The sequence below is a fragment of the Paramormyrops kingsleyae genome, chromosome 2, assembly GCF_048594095.1.
Source record: "Paramormyrops kingsleyae isolate MSU_618 chromosome 2, PKINGS_0.4, whole genome shotgun sequence".
Taxonomy (NCBI): domain Eukaryota; kingdom Metazoa; phylum Chordata; class Actinopteri; order Osteoglossiformes; family Mormyridae; genus Paramormyrops; species Paramormyrops kingsleyae.
This window is the reverse complement of record NC_132798.1, coordinates 22,194,991-22,222,400: the sequence shown is the minus strand read 5'-3', so window position 1 is coordinate 22,222,400 and position 27,410 is coordinate 22,194,991. Positions and strand designations below refer to the sequence as shown.

At 42.6% G+C, this 27,410-nt stretch overlaps 3 protein-coding genes and 1 long non-coding RNA gene across 6 annotated transcripts; 3 read left to right on the top strand and 1 right to left on the bottom strand.

Annotated features, from left to right (window-relative positions):
• Positions 1–97: 97 nt before the first annotated feature.
• tut7 (terminal uridylyl transferase 7) lies at positions 98–15,921 on the bottom strand. 3 transcript variants are annotated; one of them, XM_023802965.2, is made up of 29 exons: positions 15,601–15,921; positions 14,280–14,766; positions 13,949–14,100; positions 13,714–13,830; positions 13,297–13,474; positions 13,130–13,218; positions 12,803–12,854; positions 12,649–12,718; positions 11,658–11,784; positions 11,457–11,576; positions 11,138–11,269; positions 10,798–10,978; positions 9,742–10,706; positions 9,286–9,436; positions 7,525–7,611; positions 6,812–6,912; positions 6,590–6,647; positions 6,141–6,244; positions 5,817–5,906; positions 5,499–5,612; positions 4,924–5,001; positions 3,694–3,871; positions 2,958–3,005; positions 2,777–2,868; positions 1,609–1,724; positions 1,134–1,351; positions 948–1,009; positions 798–864; positions 98–620 (listed from the first exon to the last, which is right to left on the bottom strand). In XM_023802965.2, exons 2-29 carry the CDS (start codon positions 14,746–14,748, stop codon positions 556–558), a joined length of 4,281 nt encoding a protein of 1,426 aa, XP_023658733.2. In that variant the 5' UTR covers positions 14,749–14,766; positions 15,601–15,921; the 3' UTR covers positions 98–555. The 3 variants fall into 3 exon arrangements, with proteins under 3 accessions (XP_023658733.2, XP_023658732.2, XP_023658735.2); XM_023802964.2 differs by having other exon boundaries at positions 15,672–15,920; XM_023802967.2 differs by lacking the exon at positions 15,601–15,921 and adding an exon at positions 14,991–15,174.
• A 769-nt stretch (positions 15,922–16,690) lies between these two features.
• LOC111839247 (cyclin-O) lies at positions 16,691–22,094 on the top strand. The gene is made up of 5 exons (XM_023802976.2): positions 16,691–16,720; positions 19,793–19,903; positions 20,389–20,523; positions 20,634–20,819; positions 21,113–22,094. Exons 1-5 carry the CDS (start codon positions 16,691–16,693, stop codon positions 21,722–21,724), a joined length of 1,074 nt encoding a protein of 357 aa, XP_023658744.1. The 3' UTR covers positions 21,725–22,094.
• A 1,340-nt stretch (positions 22,095–23,434) lies between these two features.
• Positions 23,435–24,049, top strand: LOC140587696 (uncharacterized). Its single transcript, XR_011989373.1, has 3 exons — positions 23,435–23,708; positions 23,808–23,880; positions 23,997–24,049. It is a non-coding gene; the product is annotated as an uncharacterized lncRNA (long non-coding RNA).
• A 694-nt stretch (positions 24,050–24,743) lies between these two features.
• Positions 24,744–27,410, top strand: mcidas (multiciliate differentiation and DNA synthesis associated cell cycle protein). Its single transcript, XM_072709222.1, has 5 exons — positions 24,744–24,761; positions 24,875–24,935; positions 25,322–25,569; positions 25,691–25,801; positions 26,335–27,410. Exons 1-5 carry the CDS (start codon positions 24,744–24,746, stop codon positions 26,794–26,796), a joined length of 900 nt encoding a protein of 299 aa, XP_072565323.1. The 3' UTR covers positions 26,797–27,410.

The window sequence follows — 27,410 nt, the reverse complement described above, 5'->3', positions numbered from 1 at the left end:
GGTTTATTTTTTTAGCGGTTTTCACACAGTAGTAAGTTAACACAGCAGCAAACAGGTGGAAGACAAGGCTTGTGGTTCTGATTTATCAAAAGCCCAGTACTAATTAAATCTTTTATTCTTTTTACATGAACACTCAGAGACTCAAGTCACTATTTCTGAAAGTTGAATAGTAAAGGTTTATATCACTGCTTAGACAATCCCAAAGGCCTTACCGTACAGCTATCTGAGGCGTTCCAATTTAAGCTATACTGTCTTTTCTACAGACAGTTCATAGTGCATGTGACAAAGTGACCAAATGACTGTATTAAAATTAAAATAAAACAAATAGAAACCTGTTCGGCAAAGAGCATGCGTGATGGCTTTGGATTTAAAATGAATTATAAAAAGAAAAAAGAAAAGAAAAATCAAAACTCCTTCTGGAGGAATTCTGGTTAAAAACATAACACCGGTGAGGTGGCTCAGGTTTCGTCCTGCTTCTCACCATGTGACCTACACACAGACAAGAGCTAAAGGTGGATGGGACTGGGTTTTGGCTTAAAGTAAACATGCTTCTCTTCAGTCCATGGGTTTTCTCCTGGAAGAGGCTCTGCCCTGAGTCAGGTGCCTGTTAGTGAGGCTGCCTGTAACAGATTGCGAGTTTAATAGCCCATTATCAGGCCACAAACACTCCTATCAGACAGTCATACATGAAAAAGGCCAAGTACAGACATAAAAGAATGACTATTAAGTCACCAGCAACACCCCCCCCCTCCATAACAGTCACACCCCCAGGGACAAAAGACCCCATGACCACAAACCTGCTCGGGGGCTCAGAGTCATCTTTGACTGTTTTGGCATCCTCCTCTCCTCCCGGAGGGGTGAACCCTGCAAACACACACAAGAGTGTAAAGGCACAAGCCCGAGAGCAGCAGGTGTCAGGAAGGACCTGTGCAGGTATTTCCCCAAACCTGTCTTTCGCGGGGGCTCTTCGTGAGACCGGATGTAGATAACCCCTCACCCCTGGGGCTTCCTGTGATGGAAGGTTCAGAGGTTAGAGCTACACAGAACTCAGAGCTATTCACTCTTTAAAAACCATAACCCATAAAGCACAACCAGAGACCATGTCGTTTAAGAGTGCCTTCCTGTCTGCTCACCAGCACGACCCCTGTATTTGGGACACTCTTTCATAATGTGGCTGCAGGAGCCACAGATGAAGCATCTCTTCTCCTCCTGGCCTTTCCGCCTGTCGCCATGGCGCAGTGCCTGGTCCCTGACCTCCAGGGGCTCTGGCCGCACCCTGTCCTGGTTGCCATGGTGCCGCCTGCCACCTCCTCCGTCCTCGTAGTTCAGGGGATCACGCTTCTGTCTCACCCTAAAACGGGCACAGGTATAAAGGCACCTGGCTGTGCATGGCCCTCACCGGACGTGGAACGGTGGTACATAAACACGCCCCACCCGTGAAAATAGCTTTCTGAGATACTTCATGGCCACCTTGTACATTCAAGAGAACACAGAACTACTGCTGTAAAACCCTTCCATTGTTACTTTCACATCCTAATTTTACAGTTTTCTGTGCCACCTACTGAATTGTACATAAACACAATAAAGGCCACAATGAAGCAAGCTTACTTTCTGCGTATTGGACAATCCTTCATAAAGTGGCCTATTTTTCCACAGATGCGACAGCAGCGGTCGTTCGGGGCCAGTTCGCCCTCTGTGAGCACCTCGGGGTCAAAGAAGTACTCCTGGAAAATGAACAGGAACTTAGGAAACAGCCCCTGACATGCTGACAAACCTGCCCCCATGTAAGTGATCAGTGGGACACAGCCTACGGCCCCACAGCTGTGAGAGTGATTATCCACCCACCCACTCATCCAGTATAGTGGTGGTTCTCAGTCCTGTTCCTGGAGGGTCCCCTGGTAGAATGTTTTCATTCCAGCCCACACTGCTATCAACCTGCCACATTCATTATTAACTTAAGGACCATCTGAGCCTGATTAAGGTAGGGTTGGAATGAAAACATTCTGGCGGGGGGGGGGGGGGGGCGCCAGGGAGAGGTCTGAAAACCATTGCATTAAAGGGTCAAGGAAGGGCTGCAGTCCAAGGAAGCAAAGGACACCCATAATAGGATGCCAGTTTACAGCAGGGGGTGTGCACTCGCACAAACACACACACACACGCAGCAATTCAGACATGCAGGTCAGCCTAACTAAATGTGTCTGGAGGAAAGTGTAGTACCATAAGGAAGTTTGCTTAACATGCATGGGGGTGTGGAATCTGATCAAAATTGTGAACAAGCAGGCGAAACAATCTCCATTCTAATTCAATATTAAAATCTTAAATAAGCCTCAATGTGTTCTCATTCACAAATATACCAGTAGTACTGTTGTCTAAAATTCATGAAGGTCAGTAGTGAGTGAATATTTAACAATCACCATAGGTTAATAAATTATTGCCCCTTAATTTAAACTTTTTTTTACATTGCATAGAAGCATTCACAACCAGACAAGGCGTTCCTGACAGGGGCTGACAGCCATTGGCTTGTCTTGCTATAGTTCTCTTGTCCAAGTGTGTCCCTCATTTATGGAGGAGCTCTGGGATTAATGCAGCATTCCTTAGTGTTAAAGGTCCATTACATTCCGAAGATCATCTTGTTAGAAAACGTTTAACGTCCTCCGCGTCGCAAACAAGACAATACGACAAGTGTTCCGGATAAAAAAATCCACTATTCCACCATGTTTTTATAAATTCCAAACAACTACATTACAAGGCTGGATGTTTCTGGAGAGATACCCACCATTTTTGAGGGGTATTCAGGAGGGTAGACTTTAATGGGAGTTCCAAAAACCCTTCTTCCATTGATGAAGGCTTTCATGATAAAATTAGTCACTGTGTTGGGATAAACAAAAGTAAATAAATTAAGGTATGGCCATTCATTAATATTGGTTAATCTATAAACAAATCTGTAAAGCACTTACTTCTTCTAGATAATCCAGCACCAAGGTTATGGTTCAGATCAAAAGGATCTATGGTTTTGAAGGAAAAACAAGCCACAGAGTAAATTGCAATAGCTGAAAAACCAATACAATTAAGCTAATCAATGATGGTTCATTGTTAGACTATATTTTTTCTATGCTTCAACCAACAATTGTCAGACTTGGCAACACACACACACAGTTTTTCTCCGTTATGATTTGTGGAACAGTCTGGAATGAGCTATAGAGCTTCTGCGGCATACCCAGTCTCCCCCACTTTCTACCTAGAACAGCTACTTTACTGTCATTCAGAACATACACCGGTTAGTGCACATCAGAACAAAATTACGTTGCATTGACTCACCATCGGCCTAGCAGAGTGTATTAATACTAAAAATCTTAAACTTTAAAAATATAAAATCTAAATAGAATATAAAGTGGAATTAACATAATATATTTTATAGTGTATATTCTAACAGCAGTACAGCAACAAAAACCAGTGTTCCTCGCCATTTCAGATATATTGCACTAGACGTTTAAAAAGAAAAAAAACAACAACAGTCTTGAAAGTGACATGTGCATGGATTGAGAGAGGTAGAGTGTTGGGGGGGGGGTGGAGGTCAACATTAAGGAATGCTAGGAAATCGACATTAAGGCTGCCAGGGAAAAGGGCCCCGATTCACCCACGCGTACAAAGCACCTGCACACTCCACGTGCCCCAGCCGGCCCGGGCTCTCACCCTCGATGACGATGTACTTGGAGGTCCACTGTTTCTTGAAGGTGGTGAGGAGCTGCTCCCTGCGGATGGAGATCACGTGCTCCTTGAAGTCAAACTCCTCCGTGTAGAACTGCAGCAGGCCAAGCCACAGCTCCCCCACACTCTCTGTGTTGCTGTGGTACTCCGGCCAGCGGCGGGGCTGCACGCACGATGGCACGGTCGTGAAAACGTGTCACCACGTCAGCAGACATGTCCCTCCCAAAAGGGCCCCCCAACTGCAGCATTAGCCTGCATATCCCAACATGAGTGATGCAGATTCACTTCACAGGCAAGAAGTGGAGAGTGGTCAGCTCTTTGCAGCAAGCAGACCAAAGACAGTGTTTCCCCTACCATTATATAAGGGCGTGCCCCACCCCCCCAACGGCACCTCCCACCCTCCCTTGAAGGTCAAGTTAATTTTATTATCTATATAGCGCCAGATCACAACAGATGTCATTTAAGGTTACCTTTCCTATAGAACAGGTCTATACATTGTCCTTTTATTAAACAAACTAAATATCCTTAATTTATCTTATTTACACAACAGCTTGTCATTTTTGTCTCTACATCAGTGTTAGCCAATCTTATCCGCAAAGGGCCGGTGTGTGTGCGGCTTTTCGCTGCAACTCCCTAATCATATTACTAATTAGAGGACTGATTGGCTGAGGAGTCCTCACACCTGAGTTTGAACAGCTGACCTAAAGGACCTAAAAACCTGCATACACACCGGCCCTTTGCGGATAAGATTGGCCACCCCTGCTCTACATGGTTGCACGTTTCTCCTCTGCTCTCTGTATCGTGCATGGCGGAGTTCCACCCCGATGCGCGCGCACACTCAAGTAAGCACACTCCCACCAGCGGACAGAGAATGTGCGTCGGAAAATATGTCGCGTCAACCACCTGAAAAGCAGACAAAAATTTCTGCATTCTTTTGACAGCTGTCATTAAAAGAAACACATGAACACCATGAATTCTGTCGGTGTCCATCTGTCCCCCCCCCCCACCAAAGCTGTAAACCTAGGGGAAACACTGCAAGACCTATGACATTCCCACCCTCAAAGCCAGATCTGCGCAGTGCTTTTTGAAAAAGCAGAAAAATAAAAATTATGGATGGAGGGAATCAAAGCCTTATGCAGCTTTTGACCCATTTGGGTTGGAAACAAAAAAAGGGACGGCAAGGCAGCTACACAAATCTCATTTTCTTTAACTTACTAATTCATCCAGTTTATCGAAGAAATAGACATTCCAGCCATCAACTAGGATTTCAGGCTTCTTTGGTCCATCATAAATCTACAAAAGAGATAGGAAGTGAAATTTACTTGAAGCCCTGTTAATTACACAGAGGCCAAAGAAAGGGTTAAAAAGTGAGAATTCATACTGATGAGTCACTTAGACTGCAGTGGTTATTGGGCAAGTAAACAACATGCAGGATTAGTCAATAAGAGAGCAGAGTACACAGAAAAATCAGACAAGTACTTTGTGTGTTTAGGAAATACTGAAATACACAATACACTGTCAGAACTTCAAAACCATCTGTCAGCTTAAGATATTGTCAACACACACACACACACACACACACACACACACACATATATATATATATTGACTGTGCCTTTTTATATATAGTGCATGGAGTTTATAAGCACCAATATTGCAATGCTCAATGTGTTGAAAGCTACAGGAAAAAAAGTCTGCTAACTCAACACACCCAACAAGATATCACACTGTTCTGGCACCTCCCCAGAGGTCTCTGAAAGAGCACGTCACACCCTAAGAATGGAGAATACCTCCTGGAGAACAGGAATGACGGGTGGGCTCCTCTGCTGAAGGAAGAACAGCACCATCAACGTGTAGGCGTAGGAAGAAAGGCTTCCACGTGAGGCATCGCCGATATCGCACACCTGCAGAGGACATGCACGCATATGACAGCACAGCCTAGTGATTAGCTTTGATTGGCTGGATGGCTCCGTTTAGCCTGTAAAGTAACTCAAGCCTCACTACTGTACACACACAGCAAACTGTCTACATGCATCAGTACAACAGCAGCAGGGAGTGACAAAGGGTTTGAGCACCCAGATCATGCTGTGGGGAACCACCGCACTCACTTTTGAGAACACCTTCATGGCATAGCACAGGTACTTCACTCTGGGGTCGATCGCCGCGTATGATGCAAGGAGCCGTGTGTTGTGCAGGGCCTGAAGGAAAGGCAAAGGTGCAAAATGCGCAAAGATTGGCAGGACGTCAAAATGCCAGCATGGCCTAACACACTGTCATCGTCCATAGGGGATCACTCAAGAATGCTGCTCCAGTGGAGTAGGCAGTAGGCTTGCTGGATCACACAGATGTCCCAGCTGGGGCTGGTCACACTGGCTGTGCTGGAAGCTGGGCGAGACTGGCCAGAGTGAGGTAAGGGGGTGTCACATTCTCACCAATGTGTTGTACAGGCTGAGGTCTCCTTCCAGGCCTGTCTTCTCATGGAAGAATTTCACGATGGGGACTTTGGCTGTTGTGATGGGCAATATGTTGCGCAGCCCTGAAAGGTAAACCACCCAAAAAGCTAAAATTACACATAGACTTTGCAAAAACACACACAGACTTTGCAAAAACAAACTGTCGCAACAGCCTACAGTAATTAATCTTAGTTCTGTTATCATCTTTGTCTTAATTGCTGCACACAAGCAAGACATCAGTACAAACATACTTCACAAAAAAAAATGTAGCTCAGACTACTAGACCAGTAACTCTTAATTGCTCACTGAACCAAGAGTGGTCACATCCACTCAAGGTCGGGTAAGGTGATTACAACAGCATCCACAACCATTCTTGGGAAAGTGCTACAACCACAGACTTCCCATGTCCTTGACAGACAAATACACACCTGGGAGTTTCCTCAAAACTCTGGCAAGGCTTTCTATGATTGCGATGCAGTCAAGTCCCTGACAAGACACAAATGTTTCATCACTAACCAGCAAAACAGTCATGATCAAAGCACAAATCACTAGCTACATAAATCAAGCAAAATCCCTAATTTTGAGTTTAGAATCATGTAACAGGTTGCCCAGCATGCAAGTTTACACTATATATCAGTAGAATGGGTCACCTCAGAGGTCTCGTGGCCCTCTAGGACCATGCAGATGTCCAGATCACTCTGTTTGAACCCAAACCCATTTTTTGAGGATCCAAAGAGTCTTAACTTGGCCCCTGCAGATTAAAAGACATTTGGACAATGAAACAACAGGATGCAGAAGGGGAGGTTTAGACAACAGCAAACCCATTTCACTTCTCAGTTTTGATACTATTTCAGCTGAAAATTCAACCTATATGTACAGACGCACGCACACACACACTATATGGACACATAACTATTGGGACACAGTTCTTAATAACCGAATTCAGGTATTTCATTCAGACCCATTGCCACAGGTATATAAAGTGAAGCACCTAGGCATGCAGTCAGGCTTGCAAACATCTGTGAGAGAATGGGCCATTCTGAAGAGCTCAGTGAATTCAACTGTGGAGGGCCAAGTGTCTACACTGCAGCCCATTTTGGTCCAGCAAGCTACTGGGGTGAAGTGCTGCTTAGAAAACCTTGTTTGTTTGTTTTGGTTTACTTGCCAGGATAACCCTAATAGTTTATCAAATACATACTGTTCTCCGAACATGCAAAGCAGTCAAAGCATTCAGTGTCTATTTTCCTTAAATGCAACTAAACAGTTCCCTGTTCTTTTTATTGGTTTTGAATGTTTCTGACTATCAGGAGAGACAGATACAGATTTTCTGGGTGGGATCACCACATTATCCTGCTGAGCTTACCCTCAAACTGAAGCCTTATAAATTTCTCCAAATCCTGCAGGATGTGTTCTCGAACCTTCTCCTCAACTTCATCCGGTGAAAAGTCTCCTTCAGAGATCAGAAAGAAGCATCAAGAAATCAGTGATGCCTTAAGTAACTGGATATAGCCTTTAATCCACTGAACAGTAAAAATACAGCAGTAATCAAGTGATTTCTCGAACAGTAATCGAGTGATTGTTAACTGTGATCAAATACCGAGTAAAACATGGCACCCTATCCATTCAACTTAGGGAAAGGTGTTACATTCATAAAAAGCTTATAAAAACAACATTTCTTTCTTGAACAACTAATTCCTTTCAAAATATTCAGTAAGCCAGGCGGGAACCACACTGCATGAAAAACCACAACGTATGCCAATGTCCACTCCTGCTAAACTCAATTATTCATTAGAATATACAAAGTTGACCAATACAATTCAACTCTTGTTGAACTGGGCAAGTTTAAGGAATCTGGTAAGGACTTCTTAATAATCAATCAATCGTAACCAAACATAAGAGCAACACTACATCAATGAACATTCCTCTCAGATGACCATGTTAAAATACAGTTAGTACATTTAAACATTCAAGATAATTGCTTGAGAACAATTAAGAAATATCTAAGCTAAACACATTCAATTTAAAAGAAACAAAAGTATTTTTTAACAAATTCAAAAAACACATTTGACTTAACCCTATTTGAATAGTGGCATGTATTCACCCAGTCAGTTAAGAGCTTAGCTAGGATGTAATGCCTGGGTACCCTGCGAACCTCCAGATCAACCAATATCTGCTACAAGCAATTCCATCAACTACAGTTCTGGCACAACACCTGATATCTACTTAGCCAGCTGCTTCACAAGGCAGATGAGCTCTGAATCACAAAAGTAGACCCATCTCACCAGCTACAGAACTGACGAAAATAAAATGCACAACCACTCTATCAGCGGTTCATTTTGTTCCCCCCAGTATTCAATCTGTTACCAAGAAATTAAGCTAAAGCGTAACAAGAATGAAGGGACTGAATTACACAAATTCACTAGTGACCTTGGCATGTAAGAGACAAAGCAATGCATGTATATTTACTTTTCAGGAGGATTTAAGTCTTGTTACCTCACATGAACCAACTCCTCTACATACTACTGCCATTTTCCCCACTACTGAGCCACACACAAGAATGGCATTTTTCCATTACCATCAGAAAGCCCAACTGCAAAATGAAAACAAATACAATAACTACAGGGCTAACATGTCGAATTCTACAACAACTAATCTCAGAGAAGTGTGAAAATAGTGTCAGATACAGAAAAAAAAAGAACGATTATGAAGGATTTACTTTGAAGTATCTTAACTAGCCAAATATTGGATTAGCCTGCTTAAAATAATCTGGAAGCCCTGCTCAAAAAAAAAGTTAAAAGCACTTTTTAAATTCTTCTCAGATTTTCAGCGACCTGCATGAGGAGACATCGTTTAACCAATCAGGGGACAGGATGTCAAAAGTGTCAAAATGAAGTCAAAACTTTTGATGTGAAAGACAGAAATGGAAAAACCAACCTTCACAGCACGTTTTGGTGTGCCTCAATGATGTAAAGATGTCTTATAACTTTTGTCTTCGGTCAATATTTATAAAATACATAATGACTAACTGCCTGCAAGTTAAATAGGTGTAGTCTGAAATGAGCAGCTTGGACATGCTGATTAATACTTCACATACCGTACTTCTGGTTCAGAGATAGTCACTTACTGTAGCACTGTATGCACACGTCATTAAGAATTCTAAGGAACTTTGGTGTCATAGGAGGTAGAGGGTCAAGCTCAACCCTCTTGAAATCTTCGGGACAGTCGCGCTTCAAGTGGCCATCGTGCTTGCACAGGCTGCACACGATGGTGTGGGACTGGGGAGAGGAGCAAATTACTTTTGGTGACGAAGTCAGCCATGTCTTTCTGCCACTTCCTCACGTACGTCTCACTGTCTAGCAACTCTTACAAGCTATACCTAAGCTAGCAATGATTCTGCAAAGCCTCCTACTTCTGTGTTTGTACAAAGGTTATATTCATCATCACAATCCTTCCACTTACAGGTATTTTAACATTAGCAGCAGATGAAAGACATAATAGAAGCATACAAGTGACTGAATGAAAAGGGCTTGCCACTGTGTGTGAAGCCCTTTAGGGATAAGACAACAGAGCAGATGAATACCTTGCCACGGGTAAAGACCATCTTGTGGAACTTGTATTGCAGATTACGTCCAGGACATTCTAGGGTTTTCGTCAGATCAACTGCATGTGAACTTGGTTCAACTACCATCCCAGGACCATCTCCTTCTTGAACCAGCCTATCTGTATGGAGACCCTCGCCTTCAGAGAGAAGCTCCTCCCCTGACACCATGTCCGATGGGTACTGCTCTTCTTCTGTGGTGAAACTGTCAAGGTGTTGACAGGTGTACTCTTCTTCTTCCTCCTCCTCGTCATCTTCATCAGACTGGTTTGCCTGGCAGGAGGGTTTCTTGAGATCAGCCAGGATGTCATCAGCACTGCCTGAGTCCTCATCCTCTCTATCCAACCCCTCAGGGTCATCGCTATCACCGATCTCCACAGGTGCCTCCAAGTCAGAAGGACTCTCAGTTTCAGGCTCCTGCTCTTGAGGGAAATGGGGTAAATTAGTGGGGTCCATGTCGTCACTCTCATCCATATCTAACGGGCAGTCTTCTTCGACTCTCTCACAGTCACTTTCAGCACTGTCCGCACAGACCACCCCTTCTTCCACATAGTCAGAATCTTCCAGAAAAGATGCCCTTTCTCCCTCAACAACAACGCGAAGATCGCTGGCAACATCCTCACTGTCTGTCTGCCCATTAACCATGGGAGACCTCAAGCTAAGAGTTTTCAACCCCGACTCAAGCAGGAAACCGTCAGCTGGTAATAGGGGGTCAACAGCACAAGGATCCGATTCATCGTAGCTTCTCTCATCATCTTGGTTTCGTTCACCCGAGCTGTGACAGTCTCTGCGTTTCCTCCCTGCCTTCTGATCGATGAGGTGCGATTTCTGCTGTCCCAAGGGCATGGCAAAGTACTTGTAAGTAGTCTTCAGACAGTGCAGGATGTACTCGTACATGACCTGACTGTTCACTGTACGTGCCACATTCCTTTTCACCGCAAAAGGATCTGAAAAGACATTTCATAGACAACTAAAAACTGCTTCAAAGTGTTGCAGGTGGGTGTCATTCCCCCTAAATAATCACTACAGAAAAATTACCTTCTACAGCAATTCTCTTCTTAGACCAGTCCTTGGATTCGCGGAAGCAGACACAGTTCAAGCGGACACTGATGACACGGTTGGCCATGTCAAACTCCAGCGAGTAAAAGCGCAGCATCTCCACCCACAGCTGCCCCAAAGTCACAGAGCGCCAGCGATCATCTTCGAACACCAAGGGCACCTTCGTATGCACAACGAGTCATCGATTACACAGAGGAGAGAAGAGCAGAAGAACATCAGCTATTTCTGCCAGAGATTCTCAGCCCCAGACACCTCACACAGCATTAACACATGCACATCAGCCACACATCATTCATGGGCACCAGCCGTACAGTCTCACCTTTCCATTTCTGCAGATCTCCACAGAGGGTGCAGTTTCCTCCTGGGAGGGTTTGAACTCCCAAAGCACATGATCGTTCTCCACACCAGTCAGGTGGAAATGATTCAGTCTGCTCATGGAAAACCCCACTATCTGCTTAGACAAAATAACACCATAAACCCCAATTCTGCTTTTCAAATACAAGTATACCCTTCCTCTGTAAACTTAGTTCTACATCTGATACTGTCTAGACAGAAAGGTAAAAGAGGTTAAGGTCCACAATGAGACACACATGCCTATGAGGACGCAATGTGAAGCAGGTTAGGATCTACCAACTCACCCAGGACCCCAGATAATTGGGTAGAAGTGGTTCCTTCCGCTGCTGAAGGAAGAAGATAACCATGAGAGCCAACACATATGGGGGAAGTCCGCCTTCCTCTGGATGGTCGATGTGACAGATCTGGGGCAGGGAACAAGAGCAGCACATCAGAAAAGCAGAGGTGACCCCTTAGAGCACACATCAATTATGCAAAAGACTCACCTGAGCCCAGCGTCTAAACCCCACAACTAGGGGGCGCAGGTGCGGTTCTAGGTTGGCCAGTGCTGACAGGTACTCCGTTGTCAAGTAGGCGTTGTCATTGCCTGCGCTCACCTTGCAAATCAGACCACTGCACAGAAAAAACAGTTTAAGTGCACAGTGTTCATCAGAGTGGCCACTAAAATTACTAGATACACATCATAATCATAAAAACAACTACCCACCCGACCAGTAGCCTTTTCCTTAACCACAGCTTCGCAAGAAGTATAATTTCTTTGGAATTAAATTATTAAAAACATATCTAAGAATATGAAAGTCACTATCTCCAGTTCCCATACAAGTTGCTCATATTGAATGTACATTTGACTGGATCACACCTGCGGCTAGTCATTTATGCCTCTCCCCAAACATACCCAGCCATTCCATACATTTGGTCTTATCCCACTATCAGAAACTAAGCAAATTAAACAATGAATCATCTTCAGTCCATAATTACTGAGCAAGACAACAAGCTGGAAGAGAAAAAAAAATGCAAGAAACAACTGCATGCACAAAAGAAAAAGTATGGTTGTAAACAACCAATGCTGTGTATTGTGAGAATGAGGGATTTTTTGGTCTTAATTGAAAATAATAAAATAGCTCTAAAAGTTGTGAGAATTATGATCAATTGTGTGCTTCAAAAACTCCAAGCTAAAGGATAACTGGCTGCTTTTTGTTATAATCCACCTCACTGACATTCATGCAGAGACTTATTTTCAAAAGTTACATTAATAACATTCCAAGGATAAAAGTCTGTCAACCCAACACCTTTAATTAATAACTGCTGAAAAATATCACCAAAATAAACTAACCAAGTCAGCTGTGAATACGTCTCAGAAAACAGACTGTACAATTCTTAATGTTTTTTTCCCCATTAAACAGAAAATTAATGCACAGACACATAGTGGGACACATCAAGTTTTTGTGGGGGGGGGGGGGGAGAAGAAAAACCAACCTTTGCTTTTCTTTGCAAACTACCACAGGAACCCTTGCATGAAAGTCAGCTTCCAGATCCATATAGACAGCTAAAATCAGGCAAACAGATTAAAACTCTGCATCATGCTGTGTCTGTTTACAACCATGGCAAGGAGGAGGAACCATCAACTCACAGCTTTTTGAGAGCGCCTCGTTGACCAGCAAGAGCACGTCAGGTTGATGCATCTGTGTTGGAGAAACGGTTTCATAAAATTTAAGACCTGGTGCAGGACAAAACTCAGTGAACAACAAAAACCTGATGCTAGAATCATGTCTTGCACATGTCCTGCACAATTTCTGACAATAAGAGGTCAATTGTTTAAAAACTTGTATGACTGGAGTCCTGCAATTCTTTTACTCTTCAAAACCCGAATGAAGAATCAATAGCTCAATGGCAGACTGGTCTCAAAGATTTTAGGAATCACATGTGTAGACGCTAAAAGTGCCACGGTATTACTCACATGAGGTGGGAACTGGATGTCTATGTTGACATCTGAATCTTTGAAACCAAATTTAGTGCAAGAGGATCCATATAACCTCAGTGAGCATTCTAAAAACAAAGAAAGTGTTTTAAAGTTACCGTAGCCCAGATGACTGGGAGAAACATGACAAAAGGCCGGCCCCCTACCAGGCAGGTCTGCTCTGATGGCCTCCTCCATCGAAAAAACGATACGGTGCCTCATCTCCACATCTTTATCATCTAGACCATATTCCACCACCTGTTTCTCAATGGTGATGCCTACAGCTTGGGTCTGAGCTTCTTCTGGTGGTGGGATCTCTATGAGGAGCATCTCCTCAAGCCTGTCCTGGAAAGACCAAACCAACAAAGCACAGTCACTCACAGAGGTCCACCCACTGCATTCTCAATGCCCCAACCAGTGGTTCAAGGAAGACTTCAGAAGATGTAAAGAAATGTCAAATATGATATCATGCTGCCAACAAAGCCTGGGAAACAAGTTGAGGATGACAGCAATACTATCATACTGGGCACAGAGTCATCTAGATGAGTTCTTTGAAGGGGGTGAGGTAAGGCATGGAAGGTTACCCGGGATCGCTTTTTGTGGAATCTCTCTTTCAGGTGTTTAAGGGCGACAGACAGGGACTCCAACAGCGCGTCACACAGGTTACAGTGGTACCGAGCCTTAGGATTGTTCCGAGAACGCTGCAAACACACAACATGGAAGAATCATACCGGGCCTGTCAGGTGACGTCCCAGCTAACATATTGACAGTTACCTATGTGGAGGAGGAAGAGATGGTGACCCCTTCCAGAGAACTCACGTTTCTAAGTCGGAAGATCCCTTCCTTGCCAATCCTCTCTTCAACCCGACGCTCCTTTTCTGAGAGAGCCGATATGTCAGTCACATGAGCTCCTCCGTCCTCATCTCTCTCACTGTGATCTTTCCTCCGCTGCCTCATTCTTCGTTTGTGCCCTATAAGAGAAGCAAAAAAATAAAGCAAGCACTGGGTACAGATACTGCTCCCACCAAGAAATAATGGGAGCAGATCATATTTATTAGTAATACTACCTGTCACATTAACCAAATTCTATGAAAATAATTCAGTTTTAAAAACCCAAACATGCTTATGGTGACCCCTTAGGCTGCTATACCTGAAGCATGAGAATCCGGGTCCCAGTTTATCAAATCCTTAAGGTGCCGTTGCCTATTCCCTGCTTCCAGTGGCCTACCCAAGTCTTCACCATCCTCCTGGAAGGCATTCTTCCTCCAGCTGCCTCCAGAAGGATGTTCTCTCCAGTTTTTCTCTTGCAAGTGGGGCGTCTCTAGAATAGGAAATTTCCGGAACCCCTCTCTGTGCTCATACCTGTTCCTGTAGCCACCCCTACCAAACTCACGTGGACTGCTGTTCGAGGGACTGTATCCACGGCTTCTGGGACTGTTGCCAATGATGATGGCCATGCCCTTCTTATCATGAAAACCCTTCTCGGGCTTACGGTTGTAATTTCTACTGTATTCCAGATCTTCGAAACGAATAGGACTTCGCCAGCTCTCTGGGTCTTCTGAAACATTGCTCCGCTCCTTGCTCTGCTTTGACTTGCGCTTCTTTCCGGTATTTTCCATTGGACCTTTGTATTATGCCTGGGATTTAAAAATTGAAGTAAACAAACAGCAACTGGGTCGAGCGTTATTTGACAGATATAAACCAGGAACAAGAGGAAACACCTCTAATGAAAAGCAAATTCATTTAAGAACACTGTACAAATAATGCTTAAATTCATTAAGAGAAAATTCAGGACTATAAACAAAGTCCCGAAGTATCTAACTCCAATAGCGTATAATCACGGCTAATACATTCAACTCACATTGAATAAAATTTACGTTAGTATCCATCGATGCGCCTAATACATTTTAACGTGAGAACAAATTCTAATATTAAACGCCACGTTAAACGCACGTTATATCTTAAAGGGTATCCTTTTTTAGAAAAAGAACACAACTTCATTACATCACAACCCCGACCTATGAAAACCTAGCTTAATAGCAAATTGTAGCAACAACGTGTTAACTTGTAAATTAAGGCAATAAATATTACTAATAATTAAATTAAAAACGATCTGTTTTAAGAGCCTATAAATGACGCCAAGCAGGTCTCTGCGTCCCCAGCCTTAAGCCGGGACGCGACCATGGCTCGGCAGCTCGCTTACTAGGCCGCCCACTCCTCCAGATTAAAACCGATGGGTTGTTCGCAGGAAACAACTAAATGTGGCGACCGAAAATCTCGCCGACCCTGGGCAAAGACGGGGTGCTGGATATTACAGCCACTATGCTTCCGAGGTACCTGCTCAGCCGGACCGCGCACGGCGCCGAATACACGGTCAGCCAGTACGCTGGACGGCTTTGCTTCGCTTTACTTCTCATCTTTATATAAAAGAGCAATCTGGCTAACAAAGCATTAGTGAAAACGTGATATACCTTCAACCCTACACAGTCAAAAGGAAACAAATTTGCGGTGACATTCAACGCTTGTCGCCAGTGCAAAGTACCTGTACTGTCAATTTCCGTATGGACTGCATGCTAGTCTTGTTGCTTCAGAAAAAAAGCGGCTAGCTGCGGCTTTAACATCCGGACCGAACCCTCCCACACGCTAACGAAACTGGCTTTCGGACTAGCTCTCCACGGATAGCAAGGCAGCCTGCGGGCCTGCACGTTAATCCAGTAAGGACACTAGGAGCTGATTTGCCGGCTGTAGGCTAACGTAGCTAATTGCGTTATTGCGTTTCTCCAGTCTGAACAGAAGAGGGCGAGCGAGCATCACACTGTTCCGGGATTCGTGCATCCCAGTTGCGTTGTCAACTGTTCGCGGCGCAGTTTGTTGCTGCGCAAAAGGACACTCAACATTTAAAAATATATGCAGATGAACCTATTCATGGGGAAAAATCGTGAGCATAGGAATAGAACAATTTTATAAAAATGTTCATTTGTGACTATATGTCTAGTTCCATTGTTAGTTTCTTAATTACTATTTCAATTGTTTCATATAAAAATAATAGGGCTGTTGCTAACTACTATTTTCCCTATCACTAATCTATCGACTATTACCGATTGGTCGATTAATCTAAACGATTAATTTCCATTTCAGTTGATTTTGACAAAAAACAGTCACTGCAGGGCTGTAGATTATGGACGCCGGCTTTTCGGCACTATACTGAAGTTACTGACGCCCACAATTCAATAAGCAGAATAATAGTACGTTTAAAATATTAATGAGGCACAAAAGTTAGTAATCTGTATGAATTCAGTGTATCATTATACTGTACTTAAATTTGATTAGCGGAGTACGCCACATGGGACTGTTTTGTTATACCATGTAAACCAGTGGTCGCCAACCCGTCGATCGCGATCGACTGGTAGATCTTTATCACTGTCCCGGTAGCTCCCGAAAATAAAAACGTTTTCAGTTTTGCAAGCATCTGTATCTCTTAATCCAACTGCTTTATTTTCAATGAAGTGACCAATCAGATAAAAGAAGAGAACCCGTAAATTAACTGTCGCAAACGTCAATATGGATCTCCATGGTGATAGCCCGCGCGAGGTAACATACTACAAACTAGAATGGCGAAAGAAGGCAACATACAATTTTCATCCAGAATGGGAACAAGAATTTCTGTTTACCTTGGTAAAAGAGAAGTGTGTATGTATATTGTGCCACCAAAAACAAGCATTATGTAAAAGAGATAATCTGGAGCGGCATCACAATACCAACCACCCGAAATTTAAAGACCGCTACCCGCAAAAGAGCGCGATTCGTGCACGGAAAGTTGACGAGCTGAGATCTGAGTTGAAGGCCCAGCAATCACTTTTTACAAAATCTGCTGATCAAAATAAGGCTGCTACTGAAGCATCGTTTCGTGTAAGTTGGCATTGAGAAAAGTGATGTTGCATATGATGGGACATAACTGCACTTAGCTTAATTTGAGATTGTTGATAATTTTGTTGATAAAACAGTTCATTTATAAGGTAGGTAGTACCGTCAGAAACTTCAGTGAATAAGCACTTTACTGCTGACAATGGCATTTTTCTTGAGTTCAGTGCCACTTCATATGATCTGATTATATGATGGTTGCTTCCGAGTTAAGTAGAAAAAGAAAAGAACATTTAATGTATATTAAATTCAAATACAATTCAAATACTAAATAAAAGGCCTCAAGTTGGAAGTACAATCTGGGCTGTCTTTTTCTATCTATTCTTCGATAGGTAGATCTTGCCTTTCATTAAGGCCGAGGTCAGGGATCTTCGGCTTGAAAAGGTTGGTGACCACTGATGTAAGCCATAAGCACCGAAGTTGCGGTGAAGAAAGGGACAGTTCAGCATCCATGACATCTTTTAAAGAGATTTAAAAAAATTAAAACTAAGCAAATTAAACAATAATGGTAACTTGAAAAAAACATGAATAGAAAACAATTACGGTGGTCTTGCTTATTCTGGCGGTCGATAGAACAGCACCTGCGTGTGTTCTCTTCAGTTGTTCATTCATCTTGCTAGTGCTGCTGTGGTATACCATAGAAACCTTGCAGTGTACATACTACCTTTTTGTTCTGTGGTAATTTAAACTACTCCTATAATTACGTAGTAATATTGAAGGAAATATTTTTTATAATTAATTATAAATCAAAAAAGGGTCATTTCATTAAAATTATTTTAATATCAATGCTTAGATGTAAAATATTGATGTCGTCGACGTCATTGACTATGTCGACGAATCGCGGCTGCCCTAAAAAATACTCGACGCATGCTTGTGAAGCACCGGTTCAGATAGGTTACATCCATAACGCCATTTTTCAATTCTTTAAAATCACAAAGTTTGTATAAGATGATATAATGCCATGTATCTCTAATATTTAAATTAATGTATGAATTTTGAGGATTTATCTATATTCTAAATGAATCTAAATGTCAATTCATAATGCTGGAACACCCAAATATAAAAATACAGGATTGGATTTGTTCCAGTCCTACGTTAATTAAAATCCATGCAATTCAATGTTTTGGCTTATGCAATATGTAAAGCCCTGAAAAATCACTTGCATCTATAAAAAACACTAAACATATAAGGGTTATAATGTTAGAGCTCAATAAAACCATCATAACATAAGAAAGGAATAGCACTCATCGATTTCCTGCAGAAGGAGGAAAGGAGTGCACACTGATACAGCACATTGCCACACCCACCACATGAGGAACCTCCTCAGGCATGAGAACTTAAGTGCAGCCGTGCGATGCCTCAGCACCACACCAGTATGAATGGAATGGACAAGCATTAAGTTTTAACCCCCAATGTTTCCCTGAAAGTTACAGGATCTGCTTGCAAGGCTGGATGTAGGTTAATGTCATACCCAGGACTAAGCAATTGCAGGTTAAGGCCCTTGACACCCCACGGAAGACATGGTATCTAAATGACACATCAGTACTTTAATATTGCCTTTGAAAGGCCGCACTGCAATCACAGTTTGTACTTGAATGCCAAACTGCACTCCATATTCAATATCGTTACTTGGGTTTATATTCGTTTGTGTGTGACTGTTTTTAGTATAATATTTTATAGAAATGGGCTGGTCTTAAAGAAAACAAAAGTGGCATACAAGAAATGCATCTGTGTGAAACTGGAAGCTGAAGGAAAACAAATTACACTGTGCACCTGGTTTGGGCTTCAAAGGATTTGATGCTATTTTTAATTGTTAGACAATAATAACATAGCCTGTGAAAAGCAAGGTACCCAATGTCAAGGGCTCCCTTCCTTTTTGAGGCACAGACCTGAAACTCAAAACAAATAGGTCTGCTTTATTTTATATTCGTTTGTGTGTTTTGTATGGCAGAAAAAATGCAATGGTGTCAGTATTGTTTCATGTCAATATCATTAGTTGGATAAAGTTGGACAGGCAGTGGAAAAAGCTGAATTAGGTTCATTGACCGTGATTAAGACACCATGTAACATCTACTATGTAACACTAAAATATCTTTTTAAAAAATCGCAAATGTAATAAAGTTCTAATATTTCAGTCTTACGAGTCCCTTAATTTCGTTTTTAAGAGTGACCAAAACAGGTAACAGAAGTAAACATTAACACTTCTGATTTCTTATGCAAGTCAAATAGATACAAAGGAAAGTTTGGGAGACTAAATAAGCCACCGACATCGAGGCAGCAAGGGGTCCTGCTGACAGCTGGACCTCAGTCTGTTTAAGTAATTAATTACACACTACTTTGCCGATAATGTACAGCCCTCCGGTCTAACGGTTTTCCGTTAATGAGTGGGCTACATTCATTGTTCTTTCAAACACCCGCAACGAGGTGCAAGATCAACTCCCTGGGGGAGGTCTCCTTCCCTCGGTTCTGCGCGCCATTGGCTCACTCCTCCCTCGGAGCGCCGAAGCCTCTCAGGGTAGACTTCCACTATGCACTCCGCATGCCCGTCCGAAGACACGGAATAATATTATAAGGGGGAAACTATATATATATATATATATATATATATATATATATATATATATATATATATATATATATATATATATATATGCGCGCCATATTATATATACTGTGAGTAGTTTAACGTTTTAACATGCATGTTACGTTTTAAGTTCCTTTTTGTTGTTTATGCGTTGCCAGGGGATAAGAGGGCATAAATGGACCGCGGTACCCCGAATAAAAAAGGGATACACCTCCCCCGCCTCTTCGTCGCTGTGGCAACACCCAGACGCGCGGAACCTTGCTGTGCAGGTAATAGGATCCGGCGAATTAAGTTTGCGCTGAGCGCTGTTTAACCCGGGAAACCCTTCTGGCCGAATACGTCATCCAAGCCCTTACAGCTGCCAATCAGAAGACAGCGATGTGATGTCAATAAACGCATGTGATATCTTGCGCGATTTCACAGTCTGGGGGTTCAGGAGCACCAGTAAGGGTGACACTACTTGTGCAAGATGGTCGCCTTTACGCACGGAAATGGTAGTACAGAAGTAAACAAATCTGGCATTTTTAAAAGGAAAAGAGAGCCAAATTCCCCAGAAAAAGACGACGTAACGCCGGAGGACCGGCGTGAAGCAGTAGTTATAAACTGCGCAATTATGTGCGCTCCAGTAAAAAAGCCCAGGTGTTTCAGGCATCGAGAGCAAAAAATCGAATCCACGTTGAACGATTCGGGTTTTGAAGAATATCTCTTCCTAAGTCCCAGTCTTTCCGAGGGTTTGATATATCACTGTCCGCAGCCGGATGTTCAGACCTCGGACCGGCTGTTAGCAGACTGGCAGAATTTCATGGACTACGGGGAGAGCTGCTACAACATTCAGAAACTTAACGAAACCGATTTTATACCTATTAATTATATGTCTCGTCAGCCGCAGGTGAGTACATTATACTTAGGTAAACTCATCTTTTGGGAAGGTTAACTTAATTTATGTCCATATTGCGCTGGAAAACAAAAATGGTACAGACACATGCCTTTTCCCATCAGGTCACACCAGAAGCGCGTTGCAGATTGGTGAGCTGGTTGATTCCCGTTCATAGATACTTCAGACTGTCTTTTGAGTCCTGCTGCCTCGCCGTAAATATTATGGACCGCTTCCTCTCCACCACCCCGGTGGCGTCGGACTGTTTCCAGCTGCTGGGGATCACATGTCTGCTAATCGCCAGCAAACTGGTAAGTAGCATTCTCATTGAACGTGAAGAGTGATGTAACAACAGTGGCTACCACAAACATTTTTGTTTGAACTGCTGCTCTTGTTTGCATGCGTATAAGACTTTATATTACTGGACCATTGGACTAAAATATGCTTAATGTGAAACGCCTTAAGTGAATGTAAAATGTTCGTACTGCCGTTAATATAAAATAAAAGTGTATAAATAATCTTGGTGTAACCGATAATAAAAAATACATTGAAATTTATAATCAGAAATTGCACTTGTGGTTATACACTATTATTACCTTTTCAGGTTGAGGTCTACTCACCTCAGATTAAACAGCTTCTTGCCCTGTGCTGCAATGCTTTCACAAAAGATCAGCTATGTAACCTGGAGTGCATAATCTTAATCAGACTGAAGTTCAGGCTTGCAGCTCCAACAATGGCCTTCTTCCTTGATTATTATACAAACCGGCAGCTTGCAGCTCAGACTTCTCCAGAGCAGGGTCCTGCTGGTCACCGGGAGGAGACTGAAAAGCAGGTATCCACAGGTATGGATACTGGAGGAGACTTGGACAATCCGTTCCCCTCGGATACAGGTGAAGAGGTGGAGGGTCCCTGTGCCACAGGTGTGGGAGAAGACGTCAGCAGGCAGAGCCACAGTATGGCCGCAAAGAGTAAAATCCTTGCAAGGACAATATGTGAACTGAGCCTGGCTGACTATGCTTTCGTCAGGTACCCTCCGTCAGTCCTGGCACAGTCTGCCGTAAAGTTGGCAGAGCACTTGCTGGGCAGAAGGCAGCAATGGGACTCAAAACCAGAAGAACCGAGTGTGGACCCCACCTTGCACCAAGAGTGTGGTGACAACATGAGGCTTCTGGTGTCCCTCAACCAGGAAGTCCTGCACACCATGTCTGGGTTTTGACATCATAGGAAGCCCCTTGACTAGTGTCCCTTCATTTCAGCAGTTTATCTATTGACTGTAATACCTATAATTTATTCAGTAATTATGTTAATATTGTATGGATGAATTTATTTCTCCCACAAATGCATTGTATACTACACAGATCTTCTGAGAAGAGCAACGAGAAGTATTATTTAATGCAGTGTTCTGTTACCCTGGCTAGTGTTTGACTAGTCTTTTTTATTGTTTATGTTGATCTGGAGACTGGCTGTCTCGAGATCATTGTTGCAAAGCAAAATTCAAATGAACTCTGTGAACATCGGTACAGTGCACATTTTGAATGTAGAAAATGAATGTGATGTGAAAGAACTTTAATAAAACATCTCATAAGCAAAAATGAAAGTTGTCGTTCCTTTCTTGGTACTGTCATAGTACAAAAAAAGCGAACTATACCAGTTATGAAATTCAATTTACGGTAGATACCTTACAGGGTGGCCAACTCTCACGCATCTTTCAGACTCACACTCACGCAAGAAATCTTACGGCAAATATGTATTATTCCATTATAAACCTAAAATGAGCTAAATCAAAAGCGTTGGGGCAGTTTAAAAACCCTACAGACTACTTACAAGGTAATAAAACTGTTGCATAAATGCGTGTGCATGCGTGCAGACTTGTTTCGAATGTCACTTCATCCAGTTGACCATAGTTGACAACCCAGCCTTACCAATTGACAACACTAACAGAGGTTGCAAACTGTGATTAAAATCAAAACACAACAGATATGAACAGCCTATGTAATGTTTATTAACCTTCCAGTTGTATTAAGCTACCAAGAGCAGGGGCCAGTATCACGAAGCAGGATTTCTTGCGTAGCCAGATGACTTGTCAGATTTAAGGTACGCCAGTTTAAATGAACTGCATCTTTGTTCACTCACTATTAACACATACTACCTTAAATCCGTCAAGTTATCCAGCTAAGCAAGAAATACTTTGTGATATATGCCTTTGTAGCTATGCAAGCTATGTAATTAAACTTTTGCGAGGTTCTCCAGGTAATTACGTCCTATTTCCTCTAATTGTCCCTTTAAATTGAACCTAAAATGACACGCTCTCTCTTCAATATGCGCCCACTCATTGTTGATTTCCTTTAAAAAAAAACATGCTCCACAGTTAAACAGTTAAAGCCTTTTAATATAGGCTGTCTTTGGTTGAACATTAGGCTTATTAAAACACCCATTGCTTTTCGTTTTCATATGCACTTCCCTTCAAAAGCAAACGTGGAAACTACTTAAGTGGGACTACTGTGCTGTCTCCTTTTTACCACATTATAACCAGTGTCTCCCCACTTTTATTATCGAAATACTCCGTTCCCTATTTTAATTGCCCTTAAGTACCCTTTATATAGGCTATATAAAGGTTAAAGTATACAAACCCAAACTCAAAAATTTAATCTTCATTTCGATTGTTGAAAAATGAATCTAAATATGGTTGCTATCATAAACTCAGCTTTTTTGTTATGGCCAACATAAAGCCGTTGAACTGGCGCCGTCGAAGTCAGAACGGCGCAAATTGTGTGTGTAATACTCAGAGCCGAACAATGCGGCGCAGCGGGGCTTGATGCTCCCGTGTGGTTGGCACACTTTGCCCGCTGTTAGGCGCCACCTCTGGCGCTCTGATTGCTTTATGAAGAGACAGACCGAGTTTTCCCACTACCTGTAACATCTCTAAGGACGCTTTCCCTTGGAGATTTAGAAAAACCGCTGCGATTGGACGGAGAGCATTTAATGTATCTACAATTTTCTTCAACCACTGGGGAAATAAATAGCTGCCCTAACTGAGGGTCATTTTATTTTAGGGAAACTTGACATGCTGTCGTTGAATGTCTCCAACATAAATCATGCATAACGAACGAAAGGCTTTCGGCAGAATCTGCCCCAATAGGATGGGAAACTCTCCCTCTCGGAGTCAAGACAAGAAACTTACCAGATACGATAATAGAAAGGTATGGAAACAAAACGCAATTCCCCCGCCACGGTCATTGGAAGGTTATGCTGTCTTTGTTTCTGTCTATAAATCTCTTTGTCCCCTGTCCTCGATGAAGTGCACGAAAATCATAAAGAGCAACTCTACAGTCCCCATTTACGTCGAAGAGACTCCCAGTATCGTTGACCAAGGTAGGCGTTATGACATACGTTTGTTTAATTTGTTCAATTTCTATGTTCACTTATTAATTATACAGTGCATATTTATTTGAGTAGCTGGTTAATTAATCATTTATTATGACTGGTAGCCTTTGCAACGATCGCATGGCAAGATTTGGGGGACTGTTCATCGGTGCTGAGGCGCAGGGATGTCAGTAAAAACATACAGGTAAGACCCTTTAATTGCAGGCTGCAATTGCGAAACACTTAGGCTACCTGTATGACTGGGACACTGGTTGCTTCCAGTCAATTTGGAAAATTCCACACACACTGCAACCTGATCAGCTTTAATTTACTATAGTAAAACTGGTTAAATTCATTGGATTGATGCTATTTTTTGCAGTCGTAACATACCGCAAGTGTTTCCAAAGATCCTGAATAAAAAAGCCTTCGAGTATTAACCATAGAACATATCGTTTAAGGACATGTGTAACTATTAAGAACTGATTGCTGATAGTGTAAACGGACAATGTTTGATGAAACACGCTGGGCTCACGTTGCACGCTTTTGTTAATGTTTGACACTTTGCACAGTGGTGTGTGCAGGAGTGTGCAGGAATGTGCAGGGCAGGCTGTGTGGTTGGCCCGTGCCGCTGACCTATAGCATGGCGGGGGTTCTGGGGGGTACATTAGAACAAGCAGCAGCATCCCCGGAATTTACTGCCGATGTACTTCACTATATCTGTCCCACCACACTGTGGATGACTCTTACATCGGAATTCATGATCAGTTATTCACCAGATAGCACTGTCGACGGGATTTTGGCAAAATATTCGCTGATTTCATAAGCTGTTCAACATGGCGATTCAAACCAGCCTTTATCTACCTTTGTCATATATGGAATATGGTGTTCAGGTAACATATGCCAGTTAAAAAAAATAGTAAATGTTGATTTCTGCGCGGCTTGGATTATATTCACAATTAAAGCAAACCGTTTATGTATATGTCATATGTTGTGTTGTATTCAGGAAGACACGTTGCGATACGATTTTCAAGACTTCGAGGATTGTGCTATCAGCTTTATGCCAGGTGAGAATCGTTATGAATTCCATTAGATGGATAATTATTACTTAGGAAAGTGAAATGAATGTTTTAATAATGTTTTAATAATTTAGTACATTTCCTTTATTTTGCTTTGGAAATCAGTTAATTTTTCCCACAGTGAAGTATATAAATTCAACCACAATTTAAAACCTTTTCTGAATAATACAACGTGTCTGAGAAAATGAACAGCATATTTCCAATTTATGATGTATTATATAACATGTAGTATATTACCTTTTACCCATCCTATCTTGTATAGTCAATTGCAGTTTATCTAAATAAGCTTATGTAAATAGCACTAGTGACATAATGTTTTTTATGTTGCATGTCAGCTGATTCTAGTGTAGTCATCAGTCTCTCTCCTCTCCCAGAATCCCCTGACCTCGAGGCAGGCTTGATTCCCAACAGTCTACTGCTCAGTGATATTCAGGAGTGTGCTGCGCTGCCCGTACCATCTCTCCAAGATGGCACCTTGCAGGACTGCCTGCCATACCCGTCTGCAGGGCTCCCTGAACCCCAAAGCCAGCTACAGCCTCCAGCTCTGGCTGAACATGACTGGAGATGCCTGGCTGACCAGCATCATCTGGCCCTCGGAGACGCTTTGGAGGCCAACAGCCAGGTGTCTCACCTGAACTACTGGAGGCGGCGTGTTTATGTCGACATCATGAAAGAATGAGAATGTGGCACATAGACTTCTCACTGTTGTTTTATAATGGAGGATTTTGTGTTCTATTTTACAGCTGCATCTTACACTAAACGAGAGGAAGGAAGAAATTGCATCACTACAGGAGCAAAACATACAACTGAAGGAACTGGCCAACCAGGCGAAGCACCTGGCCTCCGTCCTTGATGTAAGTGTGCCTGTAATGTGAGCGCATGCTTTCCCAGGTGTTGTTTGTAAACGTTGATTATGTATAAAATGTTCTCTCAATCACTGATTCTCACTGCAGTATTTATCTATCAGAGTTAGTTTTAATCAGCACAGTATCTAAAGGACAAATACAATTTTGAAACCTTTGAATATTTAAGCATCTTTGGTTTAAGGATGTCACTGTTTAGGGCAGGGGTGGCCAATCTTATCCGCAAAGGGCCGGTGTGTATGCAGGTTTTTGGTATAACCTGTAGGTCAGCTGTTCAAACCCAGGTATGTGGACTCTTCAGCCAATCAGTCCTCTAATTAGTAATCTGATTAGGGAGTTGCAGCGAAAACCCGCATACACACCGGCCCTTTGCGGATAAGATTGGCCACCCCTGGTTTAATGGGTGGAGTTGTGTCGTGTTTTTGCTATTAAATGAAACATCACTAGATGGCAATGTTGTGCCAAAGACACATTTTCACGAATCACGGGAGCGATTGGTGAGAATTTGCTCTCCCTTTCTGTAGAGGTTGATGACTGCTAGAGAGGAGCAGGCTGCACATTTTGTTCCACCTGCCAGTGACTCTCCAATGAGATGTGGCGCTAAGCGGAGGAGGCTTGAGGACCAGAATGACCTGCATTCCAGCTGTGAGGACATGGACGACATCCTGAGGGACATAACAGAGCGTTGCAATGCCATGCTGCGGAGGGACACCCCACTGCCGGCCACATGTCAAGAGGAGAACGAGGAGGTGGCTAGCCCCCAGGACATGGAGGGCATTAACATGTACGGATCATTCACCGGGATAAGGACCTCTACTCCACGGAGACACACTCATATGGAGGGCGGAGTTGTGGAAGAGGACTCTGCATTCAGGACCTCCATCAGGGACCACTGTACTATTCGAACCCTGACTTTTCCCCAAGGGCACGCCTTCACCTCCACCACGCCCCAAGGGGGGTACAGGTTCCGATGGGTCCCCAATTAGGGCAGACAGCCAGCTAGCTACATTATCCAGAGCACCAGCACTTGGGCACAAGTCCGTGTGTGGGTAGCATGCACTGCCGCACTTCATAAAACCGTCCTTCTGGAATGCATGAAACCCTTTTCTGCTCAGGATTAGAATGCCCTTTGGAAAGGGATATTTAGGGAGAGAAGAACTTTGGAATTCCTCTTGTTAATCTGAATTACATATTGATTTATACTATTCATTTGTTGCTACATTTGTAATGATTTACTTTTAAATAGCTTTTATACTTTGTCTTTACCTGTTATTTTATAAAAAAAAATATCCTTCTAAATAGTGAAAAAATATTAAATAAAATGTTTATTTTTCACTAATATGAAAGCTGCTGGTTAAATAATTACCTATTTATATGATGTTTACATTTATGCTTGTTCCATGTTTCATTGTTGAGAGACCAGAAATCAGTTTGTTTAAATACAAGTTGTATTTATTAATTTTGTTCATATTTGGGATTTTTAAATAAATTAACCAATTTTTACATAAATAAACTTAATCGTCAAAAAGCGTGATGTTATGACTGTTATTACATATTTTCTTATATTTTAATCCTCCCTGACAAGCATATCAAATAAAAG

What these genes read in the sequence shown, in the direction of transcription:
- tut7 (XM_023802965.2), bottom strand. Translation starts at nt 14,748, where the DNA reads ATGGAAAATACCGGAAAGAAGCGCAAGTCAAAGCAGAGCAAGGAGCGG. An exon ending in CCAATTATCTGGGGTCCTGG is followed by an intron (nt 11,270 to 11,456) that starts GTGAGTTGGTAG and finishes TTGTCTAAGCAG; the next exon opens with ATAGTGGGGTTTTCCATGAG. An exon ending in CGTGTGCATACAGTGCTACA is followed by an intron (nt 7,612 to 9,285) that starts GTAAGTGACTAT and finishes TGATCTCTGAAG; the next exon opens with GAGACTTTTCACCGGATGAA.
- LOC111839247 (XM_023802976.2), top strand. Translation starts at nt 16,691, where the DNA reads ATGGATCTCCATGGTGATAGCCCGCGCGAG. An exon ending in ATGGTGATAGCCCGCGCGAG is followed by an intron (nt 16,721 to 19,792) that starts GTAACATACTAC and finishes ATGCGTTGCCAG; the next exon opens with GGGATAAGAGGGCATAAATG. An exon ending in CGCGGAACCTTGCTGTGCAG is followed by an intron (nt 19,904 to 20,388) that starts GTAATAGGATCC and finishes CACTGTCCGCAG; the next exon opens with CCGGATGTTCAGACCTCGGA.
- mcidas (XM_072709222.1), top strand. An exon ending in TGCTATCAGCTTTATGCCAG is followed by an intron (nt 24,936 to 25,321) that starts GTGAGAATCGTT and finishes CTCCTCTCCCAG; the next exon opens with AATCCCCTGACCTCGAGGCA. An exon ending in CTTTGGAGGCCAACAGCCAG is followed by an intron (nt 25,570 to 25,690) that starts GTGTCTCACCTG and finishes TCTATTTTACAG; the next exon opens with CTGCATCTTACACTAAACGA.